General features: G+C 33.6%; 1 protein-coding gene across 1 annotated transcript; it reads left to right on the top strand.

Annotated features, from left to right (window-relative positions):
- Positions 1-9,042: 9,042 nt before the first annotated feature.
- On the top strand, positions 9,043-10,168 carry LOC131035812 (uncharacterized). The gene has a single exon (XM_057967535.2). The coding sequence runs from the start codon at positions 9,043-9,045 to the stop codon at positions 9,991-9,993; it is 951 nt and encodes a 316-aa protein (XP_057823518.1). The 3' UTR covers positions 9,994-10,168.
- Positions 10,169-21,646: the final 11,478 nt, after the last annotated feature.

Raw genomic sequence — 21,646 nt, 5'->3', positions numbered from 1 at the left:
CTTGTACAGTTTGAGAAGAAGAGAAAAAGGAGATAATGGTGGAGGAGTCATTCCAGGGAAAATGGTACTTCCCATAACAAGGCTTCAAAAATCCTTTAGGAGTTCAAATATTCACAAAGAGCCACGCAGACACTTTATCTCGTGGTTGAAAGCTCATAAATGTTTAAAGTGCAAAATCACTAAAGATATCTAAGAAATTTGTAGAACAATACAAGTGTTCAAATGAATAGCTTACTGAAAAAGTGTTTGGCAATCTCTAAGTACATGGAATAGAAGATACAGAATCTTTACATAGTAAGTATGATTTAGTTGCATTGGAGATTGAGAGTATGGTTTAGAGTTGTAACATGTACGCTTTCTCCCCCACACACCAATAATGAGCAGAGAATGTAGATTGTTTATTACATGAAAAGTTGATTAAAGTTGCAACTTTTGTTTAATTTAAAGTATGCTTTTGAGTAGAGAGTTTTCATAAACAGTGACCATAAAAGTTAATTGGTAATGGAAATCGCACACCCAAAACTACTGCCAAACAATTTATTAGCAATGACATAATGACCTGGAGCTTGTGAATAACTGAAAGTATAAAATGAATATTTGAAATCTTTGAAAAACATAGCTTTGACCTCAATGCACTCCATGTATTTCTTTTGTGAATACAAAATGTCAATTCACAAGCCCATAATTCACAACTTTTAAAAGCGCAAGAAATATTTACCCTGTTGAAACCAAAATTTTTTTAGAATTGAGATGTGGTGGTTATTGAACATTGTTTTGTTCTTGTTCTCCTTGTAGAAAACTGAATGATTATAAATTTTTATGTTGTATGATGATGTTTCAAGTTTATTAAATATGGTATTATATATGAAAATCGTACGAGTCTTTTATCTTGAAACCATAAAACACTATTTTCTCTATTCTAATAGTTTCCATTTATTTTCTAGTTTATTGCTAATACAGTTGACATTCTCATACAATCATCAATGGTATTTGCAAGCATGGTATAGTTAAAGAAACATAAGTGTTTTTGGGTGAGATGGATGAGTAGGGAGTTATAGAAACTCTCCATTAGCGTGGCTAAAGAAGGTGTTGACCAAACAAGGTGCGAAACTACGAAGGCACATAACACGCAGTGCTAGTTGCATTCAACATATCACATGGCTAAAGAAGGTGTTGGCCACAAAGGTCATGAAACTGCAAAGGTGCATAACATGCAATGTTAGTCGCATTCACCATATCGCGTGGCTAAAGAAGGTGTTGATCACGTAGGCTGTGAAAAAATGAAGGCGTGTAACACATCGTGCTAGTCACAATTGTTGATTCATGTGGCTAAAGAAGGTGTTGGTCACACAGGCTGCAAAACTACGAAGGTACATAACATGCAATGTTAGTTGCATTTTTTGTATCATGTGGCTAAAGAAGGTGTTGGCCATGTAGGTCGCGAAACTACGAAGGCACATAAAACACAATGTTAGTCACATTCGCCATATCGTGTGGCTAAAGAAGGTGTTGGCCACGTAGGTCATGAAACTGCGAAGGCACATAACACGCAATGTTAGTTGCATTCAACGTATCGCGTGGCTAAAGAAAGTGTTGGCCACGCAGGCCGCGAAACTACGAAGGCACATAATACGTAATGTTAGTTGTATTTTCTTTCATGGACATCCTTTCCCTATTTGAGTAAAGTTATTCCTCTATACTATAGCATAACTAATATCTGATAGATCCAAGGTGTAAAACAAATGTAACACTATTAACAACAAACCTATGGATTCAATCAGGGCTTGTCAATGGGTCTCTTGGAGAGGTACTACATATTGTGTACACAAATGGCTCAAAACCCCCATATCTACCTTTGTATGTAGTTGTTCAATTTGATAATTACCATGGTCTGCCTTGGAACCAAGATGACCCAAAAAGTATACCTATAGCACCAATCTCCCTAGGTAATCATAGACAAATACCACTATCAATGGCATGGGAAATCACCATACATAAATCTCAAGAACTAACACTCCCTAAAGAAACAATTAATATAGGTAAAATAGAAAGACAAGGGATAACTTTTATAGCTATATCTAGAGGTAAATCATTAAAGGGTCTTCAAATAGAACCGCCATTCTCCTTTGATCGATATTCAAGAATGAAAAATAATCCATACATAATTATCAGGAAAAAACGAAGAGTCTCACCTACATCAACTCTCATTATAATGAGTGAAGGTGCGTACTTTCAAATTTTTCCTTGTATATAGAAAATATATATTTTGTTGTATTTACTATATTGTCTTACTAACAAATGTTGTGCAAGGAAAAAAATACAAAGTTAACAATTTCATGGTGCATAGGTTGCTCTACATGTTGTTGCTTGATATATATATATATATATATATATTGATTGCTACCAGAACACAGATTCGTCAACTTTCCAAGTCTTGAAAATTGCAACGTTTGTAAAAAAATAATTCAATTCAATATGACCAAATATGTAATATGAACATTTTTTTTTTAATCTTACCAAAAAGATTGCACATGTCTAAGAGTTCTATTGACAAAATATATATAACATTTTTACTTGAATATTACACTTTTTTTTAAAATTTAAATATTTTTTAAATGCTTCAAATATTAATTATCGAAAATAAGTTACTTTTTTAATATATTTAAAAAAAAAATTGACATACTTAACAATATACATCTCTCTCATATATTTGACATACAAATGATTTCCTATTGATGAAATCCTTGTACCTCCTTTGAGTGCAAGTGCTATTACTATTTAAGATGAGAAGTTATTAGCCAACAAGATATTGTTTGTGGGAAACTTCGCACATGTCTCACACTGAAAAATTTACCCAACGTTGAAAAAATCTCATTCAATGATTTTTTCGCTTTTGATGGTAAAGGCAAACGATTATAATCCCTTTCGTAGCATGCTTTGCTCAAGATTTTCTTTGCTTCAATCAATCCCACCAGCATGCAAACACGAGCTGCCAAAGGAATTGCTTTGAATTCTTGAAGAAAAAAGTGAAAAAAGTGACACATTCACAGATTTGAATCATAAGAGCATGTTGAGATTATTAGGGGATTTTTTAAGAAATTTTATTACTTCGAGTTCTTTCTTTTCGGAGTCCAAATCGAGTTTACTTAGTATTTTGGGGGAGAGAGTTTAATAAATTTTATGTATTATTGTTTACTTTTAACATAAATAGAATTCCAACCTTAATATATTAGAGAGTGTATTAGAATTCTATTTATAAATGAAAATAAAATAAAATTAGGTTTAGATATATTGTTAGGGTTGGAATTGTTGTTAGGGTTAGGGTTAGTATTAGAGCTTAATTAGGGTAAAAGTTAATGTTAGTATTCAAGTACATGATTACTATTTTAGGATAATGTTTGGGGTTGGGGTTATCATTGAATTATGACTAGGGTTAGCATTAGGATTCAATTAGATTTGATTTGGTGCTCTTAAGATTTAAGTTAAACTTAGAGATAGTGTTAAGGTTAGGGTTCAACTAGTATTAGGGTTGGGGTTAGTATTATGGCTAGGGATAATGTGTGTTATATTAGGGTTAGGATGTAATTAATGTTATGGTTCTATATGGGATCCTAATAATGATCATAATCTTGACCCTAATGCTAGCCCTATTTCTATCACTCAAAACTAATTCTAACCTTCACATGCTAACATTGATTTAATTTCTAAACATAATCCTAAAATCCTAACCAAACTCTAATTTAAGTTTAACCCTAACTATAATTCTAGACCTTCACACTAACCCTAACCCTAATTCTATATTTAACCATATCCCTAACGTTAACTGTATATGGTGAAAATGGAAACAAGAATATTGAAAGAGTAAATGAATTCAAGCACAAAACCCTAGCCTAACAACAACAAAGATCCACCATAACATATGAAGATTGCCTAAGACAATGCAAATGAAATGAAATCACAAAGATTATACCATCACATGTCCAATAGGGTTTGAATCTCCATTCTTCCTATCTCCATTGATCTTGCTTGATATATTTGCTCTCAGATTTTATATGTGCACAAGAGCTCAACAAAGAATGGAAATGTGGTTGCAAGTAGGATCGCATATGCAAGTTCAAGTGCTAGGATGCTTGATAAAATGCATAGAATGATTAGGGTTGATAATGAAGGAAGCATCTCCTTATATAGAAGACACTATAAGAAATGGAGGGATAAGATTGAGAGGTGTAAAAGATAAATGGTCGGCTATGATTAGAGGGTAGGTAGAGAAAATAATAAAATAATAAGAGGGTAGGTAGTGTATGAATTAAGAGATGAATGACATGTGTCATAGATAGAAAAGACTAATGAATTAATTAAATAAATAAAGATTTATTTAATTAATAGAGGAAGTGGGATCAAATTAAATAAATAAAATATTTATTTAATTTGGGAAAAGGATAATTTAAATAAATAAATGTATTTATTTAAATGAGAAATAGGGCTAGAAGAAGATAAATGAATTAATTAAATAAATAAAGATTTATTTAATTAATAGAAGAATTAGACTAAAATAATTAAATAAATAAAATATTTATTTAATTAGACATGACAATTTCAGGTGTCTACACTAACAAAAAAAACATACTATTGATCGAGGTCAAATCTATATGTTTTAATCTATTTTATAAGTTAATAGTTTCTTTATATCATTTAAAAACTACAATCTATAATGAAAGATTCTAAGAGGCTTATGAGAAGAATCTTAACTGTTGATTAATGCTTATTATGATATACTATAAATTATTATCATTATTTTTTAGATTTGTACACTCCAATATACTATTTAATACAATGTAATTATTGCACCTCCTTTTGATTTAAATGTTAGTATAATTTTCTACCAACATAACTAATGTCATGTGAATCAGTTGGATAACTACCTTGTTGAGCAGTGGATCAGCTGGACTACTATCCTCTAGGATCATTTTGACATTAGTTGGATAACTACCTTGTTGAGCAGTGGATCAGTTGGACTACTATCCTCTAGGATCATTTTCCCGTCGAAGGCATCGATATGACATCCGAGTTATTAGGTTGACAAAACCACGATACGATGCATTACTGTACTATATGTATTTTCGTACAATTACCGTCAACATATTTGTTAAAAATGGAACAGTTTTATTAGGGAGAATGTAGAGTGGACGAGTTCTATACTTAAAGGTTAAGAGCCATTGTCATTTAAGAAGTCCGTCGCGATCATCTTTCATCATCTCCTTGATGATTGGGTGAGAAAATGTTTGAAATATTGTAGATGAATAATGTAGATGTACATGTTTGTGGAACTGCGTAAGGATATTTTGTGCGGTCTGTAAATAGTCAGTGCGTTCATAATAACATATCCTATATCTTTCTGGTCAGTGAATCTTTAAACGCATCGTAAAGCGGCCCAAATGGATCCCGTTTAAACCAGAAAACAAAAAGGAGAGTATGTGATATGATCATCTTCCTTGTTAATCATTAGTGTGATCCTTAAGTGACATCTCATTAAGTTTGCATTAGAATGCTTTACGTTTTATCATGAATTGGATGATTATCCTACTTCGAAGTATTTACCTGCTCAAAAGGCACCAAATACAGTCCATTGAAGTAGGTAAATGAAAGCATCTCATGCTTCGTAATGCTCCCGTCAACTTGTTTGTTGTACTCAGCAAGTGCACCTGTTTATAGTTATCGAAGACTTCTTGTATAGGTAAGTGAGCATTCCATAGAGTTCGGAGTGTATGTTACCCCGTCCTGTACAACGTCTTTCACAGGAAATATCTGTACCTTTAATTTGTGTTGTGTCCTTTACACTATTCGAAGGATGATCTGACGTGGCACATACTTTATTTTGTATTGTAGAGACGTGGCACATATTTCACAAATAGGAACACATAGATCAATGAATGAATGAAAGATTTTAATGATATCATGGGATCCGATAATTTAAGGGGTTGTGAACTGCAAATTATCATCCAATTTCTTTTCATGTGAGATCTTCTGTTATGAATCATGGTCAAGAATCTAGTAGTCTTGTTGATCCTTGCTTCCTCAAATGATTTGTGAATGATTAAAAATTTGAAATTTAAGAGGGCTCACTAGCTATGTGGACTAACTTTGTGAGTATATTGCAATTATGTGGAATTTCATTAGATATTCATTTTTTATAAATGTAAAATGATCTTTTATCTATTTAGAAGTACTATACCAATAATAAGACCTAAAGAGCATTTCATAGAGTGTTCGTTGCATGTACATCATCTAATACAACATGTTTGACATGAAATTTACACAGCTTTAGTCTATGTTGTTGTCTATTAAACTATTCCAAGAATAAGCTGATGTGCCATATACTTTGTAGGCACAAGAAATAGGGATATATTTAATCGGTGATTTATTTTGAAAGTTATCAATTAAATTAGGATTTAATTAAGTAGTTTTATTAGTTAATAAAACATTATAAGATGTTTTATGAAGTTTTAATGCATACTTTTTTGTATTATTTTATTTATCTATATTTCACGAGTACTGTTTAACATGAACTTATTTCATATAATAATTAATGGTTTACTTAAGACTCATTGTATTTAGGTAATGTTCACATGGGTGAGTATCAAGCCATGAGACCGCATGATTCATACAAACTCATTTATCATGTGCATGAGTTGTTCACTTAACAATCCTTACATCTAGGTGATACTTACAAGGTTGAGGCATTAACATAGGAGGTCACCTATCTATATACTATTTTGACTTTAGCATGATTAACCATTCATTTTCTCAAAAGCTGAAGCTTGCTTAAATTACCAAGTCAAATATGATGCTTAAAGGTAGACCTATAATGATTTAAGTGAATGGCTTGATGAAATCTATAGGATTTTTTGTAAAATGAATATCATTTTTGCAACTTGATATAGGAGCATGGTTATAAGTCAACATCTCTTTGGCTAAGAAGTAAGCACTTTGAAATATTTGTTGTACCCAAGTTAATTAAGGCGATCCCACTCTGATCCCTTATTTAAACCAAAATGAATAATATACTCAATAATGTATTATTTTTCTCTATCACCATTATCATTTATATTCAAACAATTAAAATATTTGTTTTTTTATATATTTAAAATGTGAATTATTATTATTTTGATAGAAATCTGCATTAATGAATACCTAACAAACCCCAACAAGTAGTAATGTAAAATTTATTGCATCAATGGGTATTGCCAATATGGACATTTAAAATAATTTTGGCTGAAAATGAAAATTTAATGAATATATGTTCTTATATCCAGAGAAACCAAATTCTTATCATTATAAACAAATTATCTTATTTCTAACAAAAGAATATTATTTCTATAATGTTTAAATGAAAATAGATAATTTTATCTTTAAAAGGTTTCCAAATGAATAAAGTTCAAATTGATTTATACAATGAATAAAAGTATTACTATTCATTGTTTTGTGTGGAGTCTTTTTTTCTTACATCTTTTCCCTAAGAGATAGATGAGATGACAATATTTTTAAGGTAGTGTATTATAATTGGATGATAGAATAATTTGAAATTATTTATACTTCTTTTAGAATTTAGAAATGATATAAGAAAGTAATAAAAATTATGTAGAAGTATTATTTTCTTTCATTTTATAAGAATGAAATATCAAGAAATTTTTTAATAATAATAAAGAATGATTTAGCTTTTTATTAAATTTCAGATATCATTTTGTCAATACCATAAATTAAGTTTCTAAGCCTGAATGTGCTTACTTATTGTAAGTTATTTCTTCATTTTTTCAAATGGAAGGATAGGGCATTGATTCTCTAGGTAAGACATGACATTTTCTATTGTTGTTTGATGTATGAGGTATTGTATTTTAGTATAAAATATTGTGATTTACTCTAAGGAGAAGAGGGCCTAAAAGAGGAAGATGAAGGTCCCTACTAAGAAATAATTATATACTTTATAGCTTTTTTGAAGCAAGGAATTAAAGACCTTGATATCAAGTAGTAGCTTATTCATATTTGGGAGTTGGCTAAGAATCTTGATGGGGATCTAAGTTAGAATTTATTCTACTATGGAAAAATATTTTTGGACACAAGAGATGCACATGGGTGGAGGAATTTGTTTGACACGGCACAAACACTCTATGTGTCTCCTTGCTATCAGAAGTTGTTCATTTATTTCTTCTCCATGTGAGAATACTCCAAATGTCATTTAGTAGGTGGAGGTGTATTTAAACTATTGGCTAGATCATCTACATTTATTGGTTGGTCCATTGGTGAATGTTGTGGTTTATATTTTGTATCACTTGATAGCTTTTGGGTTTTCTAGTTTTTTCTTGTTTGGTTTGGTATTTGAACTTATTATATTCTATTCCATTTCTTAGTATATATATATATATATAGTGGTTAAGCTCTTTCAGAAATATTTCATCAGTTCTTTGATTTTAGTGATAATCTAAACTTGATTGTCTTTCACACTAACATTCTAAAAATAATTCTTTTTTCTAATTGATTTCTAAATCTCAGCCAAATATATTTAAAAAAAAAAATTACCAAATAATTTTACATTAACTAATAATATACAAGAAAATAGTTATTACTATCGTTTCATAAAATTTCAATATTGAAAAACATTCTAATTATTTTATTATTGAAACTAGAAATTTGTTTGAAATATTACAATAGTTCATGGGAGAGAATAATAAGAAGCGAATCCCCTTTGCTGTAATAACATGGACAGCCAAATCATGCATTCCCAATAAAGATCTTTTTCTTCTTAACCATTCACCCTCAACTTGTGAGAAACATAATATTCTCAGAGACTCAACTACTAATGTCTATATCCACGTTGGAAGCTTATCTTAATCAGTGATGACTACTGCCAGCCTGGTGCCAATGGAGTATTATGTGGTTTAGAGATAAGATGGGCCCTAATTGCCTGACACATAGTTCACCTACTCCAAAACCCAGCTATAAAGCACAACAATTCTTCAAGCGAGAGAGCTAAGAAAGATATTCTAGATGGAGGGAAAGGCAGAAAAACTAGGGCTACTTGGCGCCTTCGGGATTGTGACAGAATCAATCAGAATCCTTAGTTGTTGTCCACGAATAATAGTGGCCATCACGCTCACCTTAGTTTTGCCTCTTTCTTTGGAGGCTCTGCTGCACACTTTGATCTCACTACCCCTTTCCGCTAAACTCCTTTTTGATGAATTGAATTCCCTAACAAGCGAAGATGTCAATGAAAGAGCCGAATCTCACTGGCAATTAACAGTATTTATAGCCTGCGAAACGGTCTATGGAGTTTCGGTTTATGCACTGTCGGGGCTGTTGACGGCCGCCATGGCGTCTACTGTAGCATCCATTTACAGTGGCAAACAGGAACCCTCTTTAGCAAGGCTTATAAGAATTCTTCTAACGACCTGGAAGCGAATGCTCATAACGTCCCTGTGGGTTTTCTTTTTATTGGTTTTGAATATAGTCGCCTTTGCTTTGGCTGTGAGTTTATTGATTTGGAGTTTCAATCATTTCAACGTAACTTCCACTGGCCCATTTAACGCTGCGCTGATTTTAATAAGCATGGTGTTCGTCTGGGTGTGGGTGAATATCATTGTGCTTTGGAAATTAGCGTGCGTGGTGTGCGTTGTGGAGGAGAAGTCTTACGGTTTGGAGGGCATGAAGAAAAGCCTGTGTCTCATCAATGGGAAGGATTCTACAGCCTTGCTGCTTACACTCTTATGCCTCGTCATTGACTGCGGTTTCAGCTATGCAGTTGTTAGAGGGAATGTGGATGCAGTTGATTTTGAGGGGAGTAATGCGTTTGGAGCAATCCTAGTGATGTTGGAATGTGGAGTTGTTTTGATGGGGCCCTTGATGCAGAGCGTTCTGTATTTTGTGTGTAAATCTTATCATCGTAAAAGCATTCATAAATTGTGGGTAGTGGATCAGTTGGAAGATTACTATCTTGTTTAGTAAGGGCATCGATAATATGTTACTTGCATTATATGTATTTTCATGTAAATATCTCAGAATGCTATCGTAAGCGTAGCTGTTGGAAATGTAAAGGTTTTATTAGGTCTAAGAGATAATGCAATTGAAGAAATTGGCCAGGATCATCTTTCATCATTTCATTGATTAGGCGAGAAAATGTCTAGACTTAAACGTTTATTAAAATTACTTAGCAATATTTTGTGCGGTACGTTAATATAGTCAGTGCATTGATTATAACATATTTGTATCTTTCTTGTCGTTGAATCTTTGAACGCTTGGTATAGCAGCATAACTTGATGTCATTTAAACCAAAACCAAAAATAAAAAGTAAAAAGAGAGTGGGGTATGATCATCTTCGTTGTGATCCTCATGTTTTCTGGTAAAGTATTCGTTAGAATGCTTTACGATTTATCATGAATTGGACGATTGTCATGGGAATAACTTACCTACCCAAAGGCATATCATATTCTGTTTAAGTAGTAGGTAGATCAAAGCATCGTATTTAGTATATGTTTCGTAGTGGTCGCATAAACTTATTTGTGAGAACTTAATGGTATTACGAAGGATAACGGAAAATAAAAAAATTAGAAAAGTAGGTCGTCACAAGGCGAGGTGATATTTAGTTAGAAATGAGAATATGTTTTGATTAAAATAAATGGGAAGGGTCTCAATCTGTTATAAACCTTATAAATTATAACTTATATCTAAAGAATACCATGAAGTTACAATAAAGTAATCCTTACAGTGAAACAATAATGTAGACATACATCAAACACCTAAAAATCCAACCGAGGGCCAAGAAGTGGGCCTACACGAAGAGTTTGAGACCTCAACGAGGGAAAAAAACCTTTTTTCTTTCTGTGAACTGTAGGACAAGAAGAATCTTTGCTGGGAGTACCAAAGGCTGAGAGTATTCCGAGCCTAACGAGGCAGCCATAGAGTTAGAGAGGGGGGCAACATAGCTCAGGAAAGGAGCTTGGTAGTTGTAGAATCTAAAACTGTTCCTGTTCTTATAGCTAGCTGATCAAGAAAATATAATAACAGAGAAAACAACTAACAACAATAAAAATTGCAGAGATAAAATAAAACACAACTCATATTAGAACAACACACACATTCTATATTACTGCTTAATATAAAGAATACAAAGATTCCCTATAAATAGAGTTTTCCAGCTTCACTAACAAAAATAATTCAAAGTCTGTTAAAATAGAACATGCATGGCATGCAATATTTGGTGAAAAGGAAACCAACAGTTCTAAAGAAAGCTCTAATCTACGAATAGTCTAACTGCATGCATATCATGCTTTATTTGCATGAGAAATAAAAAACTATTAGCTAAATTAATCTAGCTGCATGCTGGTGTATGGTGGTGGAGGCTAAAAACAGTTATGAGTTGCATGGAGCTACATGCTCAAGAAGCATCAGTTATCAACATACTCCCCCTTGATGTTGAGAGGGCTCACAATCTTACCTCATAGTGCTAAAAACTGAGCTTTTGCAGCCGCTTTGGTGAATATATCTGCTAGCTGATCTGGGTGTTGATGTGCTTCAATTCAACATCCTTCTTCTGCACCAAATCTCATATGAAGTGATATTTCATATCGAAATGCTTTGTTCTATTTTGATGAACCAAATTCTTAGCTAACTTGATGGCACTCACATTGTCACAATAAATTACTTTAGGCTGAATTTGTTTTTCTCTAATTTCTTCTAAAACTTTTCTGAGCCAAAGAGCTTGTGTACATGTTGAGGTAATTGCAACATACTCTGCTTCTGTAGATGAGAGGGAAACAATACTTTGCTTTTTCAAGCTCTAGGTAATCAAACCAGAACCAAAAGAAAAACAATTTCCAGATGTAGATTTGCAACCATCCATACTACCTCCCCAATCTGAATCACTAAAGCCAACAAGATTGAACTTTTCAGAAGAGTACTAATGAATACCAAAATTTAGAGTTCTTTTCACATACCTCAAAATCCTCTTGGCTGCCTTCATATGTATTTCAAATGGATTTGTCATATACTTTGAAACAAGTGAAACTGAATAGGCAATATCAGGTCTTGTGTGGGTTAGCAACATCAAGCTTCTCGCAATACTTCTGTAAGCTGTCTCATCAACTAAATCAACACCATCATCTCTACATAACACATCTCCATGAGCACTTGGAGTGGATGTAGGGTTACAATCAGTCATATCAAATTTCTTCAGAATATCCTATGCATACTTTGTTTGACAAATGAAAATCTCATCCTTACTTTTGTAAACCTCCATTCCTAGAAAATATTTCATCAGACCAAGATGTTTCATCTCAAATTATTTCATCATAGAAGCTTTGAATTCATCTTTCATCTTAGAAATACTACCAATATACAAAAGATCATCAACATACAAACTTATGATGAGGATATCAGTACCTTCTTATTTGTAATAAAGGGTAGGATCACTCTTACTTCTCTGGAAGCCATTCTCCTAAAAGTATCCATCAATCCTAGCATACAATGCTCTTGGTTCTTTCTTGAGGCCATACAAAGCCTTATTCAAGCTATAGACATAATTCTCTTTTCCTTCCACTTAAAAACCTTGTGGCTGCTCCACATATACTTCCTCTTCTAAGTACCCATTCAAGAAGGCACTTTTCACGTCCATATGATGTATGCTCCACTTCTTCTGAGCTGCTAATGAAATCAGCATTCTTATGGTCTCGTGTCTTGCTACTAGTACAAATGTCTCTTCATAATCAATTCCATACTTTTGTTTGAAGCCTTTAGCAACTAATCTTGCCTTTGTGTCTTTCAACACTCCCACCACTGTTAAACTTGGTCTTGTAGACCCATTTGGTACCAATCTTTTTCTTGTCATGCAAAAGTTCTGTTAACTCCCAAGTGTCATTCCTGTGAATGGAATCCATCTCTTCTTCCATGTCTTGCACCCAAACCTCATTAGTACATGCATCTTGAAAACATGATGGTTCAAAATCAGCCTTGGCTAATAAAGCAAAATTCACTGTCTCGCCTATTGGGTTTTCTTCATGTACTTGATTTCCACTCCTCTAGTAGATTTTACTCAATCTCCTTACCTTCCTTGTAGAACTTGGAGAAGAAGTTGGACTTGATGAAGGGATGCTTGGTGGAGTTAAACCACTGGATATAGAAACATTAGTTGGCTACTCATGATCAATATCAACAATTATATCATCATTCAAAATAGATTATGGCTTCTCAACATGGCCTTTTTGATGACCATAAACTCCCCCTTCTATAAGCCGTGCTTTTCTCACTATACCCAATAAAAATACATGACTCACTCTTTGCATCTAACTTCTGTCTATTTTGATTAGGTACATGCACATAAGACAAACAACTAAAAACTTTGAAATGATTAACATTAGTCTTTTTTCCATACCAAGCTTCATAAGGAGTCATCTTTTCTAGTGCACTGGTGGGGCTACGATTGAGGATGTACATCACTGTAGCAACTACATCTCCCCAATAAGAATTGCTCAATCCCTTGGTTTGTAACATGCACCTTGCCATTTCAGCCACAATACGATTCTTCCTTTTAGCTACTCCATTCTGTTGAGGTGTGTATGCAATAGTAAGTTTCTTCTTGATGCCATTAAAATCACAATAACTTTGGAAAGCCTTTGAGCAAAATTGTCCTCCACGATCAGTCCTTAAACACTTGATCTTGCATGGTTTCTCATTTTTCACAAGGGCTTTAAGCTTCTTGAATGTATTTAGGGCTTCATCTTTGGCCTTCAAAAAATATACCCAACAATTTCGTGAGTAATCATTAATAAAAGTGATGAAATATGATGGCCTACCCAAACTCTTAGTTGACATAAGGCCACATATATCTGAATGAACAAGCTGAAGTGGGTGATGAGCCCTCCATGCATTGCCCTTTGGAAAATTTTCCCTTGCATGCTTTCCTTTAGCACAACCTTCACAAACCTCCTTGTATTCCTCAACCTTGGGCAAACCAGAAACTAATGCATGAGAGGTTAGAAACTTCAAACTATGAAAAATTTAAATGCCCATACCTGAGATGCGATAACCAACTTGAATCCTCATAAGCCATATTTGTCAAACTTCTATTATGTTCACCAAACCTCGAGGGGAAAATCCTATTTCTTGTCAGAGGAACAACAATGACCACCCTATTACCCTTATTCTTATCATAGATAGTACATGTCTTATTCTCAAAGACCACTTTATAATTTTTCTCACATAGCTGCCCAAAACTTAACAAATTGTGCTTCAATTGTGGAGAATAATAAATATCATGAATACTCTTTATACCTTCTTTTGTTTGGACCTCCATAGCTCCTTTGGCAGCAACCTCCAATGATTTATCATCACCAAGCTAGATCTTGGATTTGAAACTTCCATCCTTTGTTGAGAACAACTTCTCATTCCTTGTCATATGGTTAGAGCATCCAAAATCTAGGTACCAAACATCTTTACTAGTATTTCCAGCCTTGGCATAAGATAATAATAAGCGATCGGGATGATTCTCACTACTTTCTTGAGCATAGTTAGCACTTTTACCTTCTTTCAATCTGCACTCTTTAAAAGTGGTCATACCTATTACAATGGTAACATTGAACATTTCTCTTATCAAATCTGCCTCTACCTCTTCCTCTGGAACCACCTCTTCCTCTTGAGCCACCTCTACCTCTACCTCTTGAAGAATTTTGGCTTTTCCCTTTACCTTGACCTTGATTGATTTTGGCACTACTACTGCTTGCATCTTCATTTTTTGTGATTAGTAATTTAGAGGAAAATGCTTTCTCTACACCTTCAAAAGAATCTTTCAATCTTTCTTCATGAGACATTAGGGATCCAACCAGTTGATCAAACTATAATTTTGTTGAATCCTTTCTTTCTTCTATGATTATTGCTACATGATTCCATCTCAGTGTCAAAGATGTCATCACGTTTTTTATCAAAACTTCATTGCCTACAATTTCCCCAAGTGTAGCCATTTTATTGACCACATCTTTGACTCTAACACAATAATCACTTATACTTTCAACTTCTTGCATCTTCAAATTTTTAAATTCTCGCTTCAATGTCTGAAGCTTGACCACTTTAGCTTGATCACTACCCTGGTAAGCTTCTTGTAGAGTCTTCCAGGCATCTTTGTTAGTTGTTGCTCTTGATATTCTTGGAAATAAGGTCTTATCAAGAGTTATCTGAATGTGAAACAAAACTTGAGCATTATTTTTCCTTGCTTCCTTTCTTGTTGTTCTGTCATTGGCTGTAAGGGCATTCCAATCAGTTGGCTCCTCATAACCTGATTCAATAATCTCCCACAAATCTTTTTCAATAAAAAGGTCAGCATTTTAATGCACAAATAATCATAATCATTCCCATCAAATTTTGGAATGGGCATATGGTTAGAATTCGACATGATTAACTTTGGCGAAATTCCAACAATAAAACTTTAACCCAAAATAATTTTACCTGCTCTGATGCCACTTGTAGAATCTAAAACTGGCCCTGTTCTTATAGCCAGCTGATCAAGAATATATAATAATAGAGAAAATAACTAACAACAATAAAAATTATAGAGATAAAATAAAACACAACTCATATTAGAACAACACACACATTCTATATTACTGCTTAATAAAAAGAATACAAAGATTCCCTATAAATAGAATTTTCCAGCTTCACTAACAAAAAGAATTCAAAGTCTATAAAAATAGAACATGCACGACATGCAATATTTGGTGAAAAAGAAACCAACAGTTCTAAAGAAATCTCTAATCCAAGAATAGTCTAACTGCATGCATAGCATGCTTTATTTGCATGAGAAATATAAAACTATTAACTAAATTAATCTAGTTGCATGTTGGTTTATGGTGGTGGAGGCTAAAAATAGTTATGAGCTGCATGGACCTGCATGCTTGAGCAACATCAGTTATCAACAATAGTCATGGGAGAGAGAGTTTGGGACCAAAGAAGGGACGAGTCTCATGCTCAAGAGATCCATTGAGGGTGATCACAAGGTAGCAACAACATCTACTCCAGTTAAAGCAAGAACTCCCAGGGAATGAGTCACGACACTAGGCAGTGACAAGGCAAGAGTTGTGGGCAACACATGAATCGTTGAAGTAGGGGCAATCAGTGAAGACAGTTCTATAGAACAAGAATTTGAGTGTGAAAGTATTGGAAAAAAAGTGAGATGATGCCTATCTAGATCCCTCCACCAAGTAGGAGATGACAAACTAGATCGATCGGGGCAAGAAGAAGCTAGGTGTCTAGTTGAAAAATAGACGTGGCACCATAAAGGGATTCCTTCATTGTCCAAGCATTGCTTCTAGACATGAGAATACGTTATACTTATAATTTTAATTAATTAATAATATAATCAAATGTACATTCAATGTGTAGATAGACAATAGAAACAGATAATATTAATACTTCCTATCAGAATTATAGAGGAGGGCAACTTAAAGAGTGATTAAATGAGCTCTTAATAGTCAATAGAATTGTTCAAATTTTTTTTTAAATGTTAATGTAAAGTTTGATACAAAAAAGCGATCAAATGTGTGGAAGTCAGAAAATAGAGTACAGATGTGAAAGATATGACCCTAAGGCCTAGTACAAAAAATTGGTGCATAATCTGACAAAACCACCTATAGAATCAGATCAGTGTCAAAACCATCTTCTTAATGATATCTCATTTTCCTGATTCTAACTCCGTATGACAATGTTATGAGCAAAAAATCATCTGTAGTCTATTAGGGCTTGAAAGTCTTAAAGGGTTCCCAAAACGAAAAATTTCCAAAAATAGAAAATTTCTAAAGATAGAATGTTTATGAAAAAAAAAAAATTCTAAAAATAGAAACTTTATGAAAAAAAGAAAATTTTCAAAAATAGAAAGTTTCCAAAAATAAAACCTTTCTAAAAATGGAAACTTTCTAAAAAAATTGCAAATAATTCCTTGATCTATGATTTTGATAAATTGATAGGTAATTTGAAGGTTCTTGGGCCTTTTGAGTGCGATGGTGACCTCTATTTCACTCCAAAGTGTTGAAACTTTTCAACAACCCATATTTTCATGCCCTCAACCAATTTGACTTGATTTTTCAATTGCTAAAATTATGATGAAATGACAATCAAGCTTAGTGTTTTTTGATGCTACGAGTGTGATGGAAACCTCGATTTGAGCCCAATGTGCACAAAAAATTCACCTCAGGTTTGATTTCTCAGGCATACAACTAGGAACTTGATATAAAAGCTCTAATACCATGTATAATTTGATGATCAACCATAGGAACCAAGATTCATTCGCAAGAAAAACAGCCGTCACACAAAAAAGATCAAGCAAAGATTGTATATTTAAAAACAACCAGATAATTTTGTATTATTGCACAAGCAAAATTGGAGATATAATATTAGAGGTACAATTACAATGAATGAATGAATCCTTATAAAAGCATGAATGAAAGCCTAGATACAAACACTAATGCTAAAATTAGGACAACTAAAGCAATGCAAAGTAGGTGCTAAATTAAGCTCAACTACATCTAGAACTAAAGTAGATAAGCAAACTATAGAAAATAAAAAGCACCTATGTTTACCTTAAGTGAAAAAGTAATTAATTACCTAATTAATAAATATTAGATAAGTGTCCTAATTACTTGAACAATGATGTTCCAATAAAATACAAACAAACAATAATTCATTAATCATACCTAAAATTGTCTCAACCAAATTTGCTTCCTTTTTAAAGTCACCATTCTCTTCTTTCATCTTCTAACAATATTTCTTGAGATGCATTGATTTAAATGCAGTACCAACATTCTCCCTTAGGCTTTATTTCTTTTAACTCAGATATAGATGTACCTCTTGAATTATTGCTTCTAATGTGGAGGTTTTTGCATTAGAGTTTCCTCACACCTCTTCAAACAATAAAGACCATATAATAGAATCAAAATTAGGAGTTCTAGTTATGCTAAAGCTAATAGAAGTGATCAAGTGGTTCTAGAATTTGATAAATTAACATAATAGTGTAATTGATTTGTCTTCATCTTTGAATTTTATACCCATACTAGCTAATTGACAAATAAGAGTAATTAAATCTTTTAAATGGTTATCAATTTTAATGCCTTCATTTGTAAACTATACAATTGTCTTTCCAAGTAGATTCATTTTGTCAAGGATTTTGTCAAGTAAAGCCTCTCCATTATACTCCATAACCTTTCGTTGTTTTGAATTTAGTGAAAAGAAAGTTTTGAAGGGGCCCCAAAACCCTTTTACAGAAAGATAATCAGAAGATAAGATATTAAAGACTAGCTAGATCAAGCAAAACACAAAAAAAAGACAACTAGAAAAGACAAAAAGCCAACAAGAAGCCACAAGAGGAAAATGGACAACATAGAGATAACAAAGGGACAACCATGAGAAATAGACCCTAAGAAAGGTTTATGATAAGCTTCGCCACTTCTTGCTCCAGCTAGACCATAGAGGCAGCAACACTCTTCACTTCCTTGAGCTCCTTGGTATGCCAGGTCATCTTCCTAGTACTAGCTTGAGTTCGTTTTCCATGACCAGTAGTTCCCCCTTCAAGAGTCAGAACCTTATCCTCGGTAGTAACAATAGTGTTCTTTTCCTGATGGATATGTTCCAGTTTGGTGATCATCATACTGAAGCTGTTGGCAAAGGCTTTCAGAATATTTTGGCTTTGTTCTCTAATTTTCTTCAGGGTGTTCTCATGATTGAGAATCCATTTCTCTAGATCATTGAATCTAGCCTCTACATTCTTAAATTGAGAGCCATACACTCTAGTGATAGCCTCCACTTTGTTGATGGCTTTAGTCAATTCTTTCAAGTAATTAGGTAGGGTACTAAGCTTACTTGTTCCAATAGATTCTAAGGTATCCACTTTCCTAGATGAATCATCCCACTTGTTCTTCAAACTGTCCATCTCCGAATAGACCCAATCAATAACCTTGCAGAACTCTATCATCTCACTCTTCATGGTATTCAACATGGTTAAAGGAGAGTTTCTACTCTCAATACTGATCTCAGGGGCAATATTATCCATGGTCTCCATGTTAACACCAGTAGTATTGGGAGACATAGTATCACCTTCCTTCACCATCTTCCCATCTTCTTCAACATCATCTGTCCTTTTATTGGGATCCTAAGGATTGGGTTGGACATCAAGAAAATCATTCCCTTTATCTGGGCTGATTTTGGTGATGACAGGGCTCCTCTTATTTTTCTTCTTTGGCGGTGGGGTAACATAATCACTATCAATCTCCATCCCCTCGTCATCCTCTTCATCATCTTCAAGCTAGTTGTCCTCCTCCTAGACATTAATTATTTTTTCTTTAACCCCTTTTCCAGGTTTCTTTCTTCTATTCCCAGAAGCCAAATCTTTGTTCTTTCCCTTCCTAGAACCTTTAGTAGAGGTAATCCTATCACAATCATCTTCCTACTCAGTATCAAAACCCTTGTCTTCACTCTCTTCTAAGTTCTCAGACTCATCATCCGAATCTAAAAGCTCAATGATAGAATGCTGCACAGAGGAGGCCTTGACATGGTTGTATAAAAGCAACACTAGCCCTTCATGCATCAGAGGGTTACTATCTGGATTAGCCCTAAAATCCTTAATGCTAGTGTTAAGGGAGCTAAACAAATAGAATGGTATATACACCAAATATTTATGATGAAAATTATTCTGAAGCACAAAGTGATAGCCATAGACATGAGAGTATCTATCATCAAGAGTAACATATTGCATGACAACAAACAAAATCCATCCCCATACCTTCTTTATCACTTTCGGCAAGTAGTAGCTTTTGTTGGATTTTATAGAGTTAGGAAGCTCACATAAGTTTCTATCAAGTGATTCTTGAAGGAGGAGTATGAGAAAGACTGTAAAAATTTATGCCTCCCATTGGAATACCAATAACTTCCACGATCATCCCTTCGTCAATTTCAACCTTTCTTCCTCCTATGGTAATTTTTCCATCTTTCCAATTCTTTTTGAAAATTCTAGTAACGGTAGGGTTTTTCCCTACAATTCTCTCCATATACCCTGCCATCTTGGTTGTTTCCAGAATATCCCATGCCTTTGGCTTATCTTTCCATTCATCATATGAGAGTGGCTCAATTCTTTTCCTGTTACCTCCCATGGCGTCAACAAACAAATTATTCTTATCCTTCACAGTGCAGAACAGGGAAAAAGCAAAGATCAATGTGTAGAGTAGGAAGGTCTTCAAAATATAAATGGGCACCCACAAAGTGTGTGGATTATTGTCTGCATTAAATGCTAGCTCAATCTTCAAGCACCTCTCTTTTCAATTAATTATGGCCTTTTTCAATGATAAGTGCATTGTCACTATTACTTATCACTCCCTCATAACCATGCACTCTATCATAAATGAGGAAGGCACGGGCCTCGTGAGGAAGATCCAACTCACTTCTCCATCTCATCATGTGATCAGCATAGACGACCATGTTGGCAGCCCAATCAACAATAGTGTTGGTTTTTCTATAATTGTGAGAAACAACACACTTCTTGAAAGACTTAATTATCTCCTTAGCTTGAGATATCATATTTTTTATGGCCCATGAAGGGGAGGATAGACCCTTTAGGCATTGAAAAATGTTGTTAGAATCTCCCTCGAGCCATACTTTAGTAAATCCCATCAATTTAACAAGGGAAAGGGTTTGGTAAACAACCATGGTCTCGACTAAGTGGTTATTTTGTGTTCCCATGGGGAGTACCACCGCTGCAATACAATAGCCAACCTCATTTCTTATCACTCCCCCACACCCAGCCAAATAACCTTTGTTGTTGTTTACCATAGGATAATATTAAAGAGAACCTCATATACCAAACATAACCAAATTGTGTTAAGAGCTTTTGCATCTAGATCTTAATAGTCCCCATTTAGTATAATTATAGGTTTCTTTGACTTTTCCTACCAACACCTTGTGAAATGTTTCTTGCATAAACAAATCATGCAACTAGAACTTTCAAATCTCAAAGTTATTCTTCCCAATAAATTTCTCCACCTCAAACCTTGTAGTCAAAATCTTTTCCATTTGATGCTACAAAATCAACACCAAATCCTAACATAGTCACTGCAAAAATAATTGCTTTGATATGATTTGTTGTGGAAGTGAAAACATAAAATCAAGTAAATTAAATATTGAAGTAGAAATTAGTTGTAAACAAGCAATGCAAAATATATAATATTAAAGACAGATTTACATGGTAAAACCTTGACAATATATGAAGGAAACATCCATGAGGCAAGGTATCAATATTGTTATTGTTTAGAGAAAATAATTACAATCTTCACAACTACTGCTATCACAATTGCTATTACAATTTACAATAACATTACCTTCAAGAGAACAAAGATGTATATAATATCCTCAAGATAACAATCACCACTAAAATTTAAAAAAAAATGTTTTATTCCTTTGAAGAAACTAGGAATTTCCTCTCAAAGAAAAAATATTTCTCTAAAAAATAATATATCATTTGTTTTATTGTTTTATTGTTGTTGTATTCTAACAAGGGATTTATAACATGGAATTATTATACTTGCATCTTTATATAGAATATATTTGTTTGAATCGTCATGAACATAAACAA

The sequence above is a fragment of the Cryptomeria japonica genome, chromosome 11, assembly GCF_030272615.1.
Source record: "Cryptomeria japonica chromosome 11, Sugi_1.0, whole genome shotgun sequence".
Classification (NCBI taxonomy): Eukaryota; Viridiplantae; Streptophyta; class Pinopsida; order Cupressales; family Cupressaceae; genus Cryptomeria; species Cryptomeria japonica.
The sequence above is the reverse complement of the archived record's forward strand: the minus strand, read 5'-3'. Positions and strand labels throughout refer to the sequence as shown.

Excerpts from the sequence above, each read along its gene's own strand:
- LOC131035812 (XM_057967535.2), top strand. The coding sequence starts at position 9,043 with ATGGAGGGAAAGGCAGAAAAACTAGGGCTACTTGGCGCCTTCGGGATT.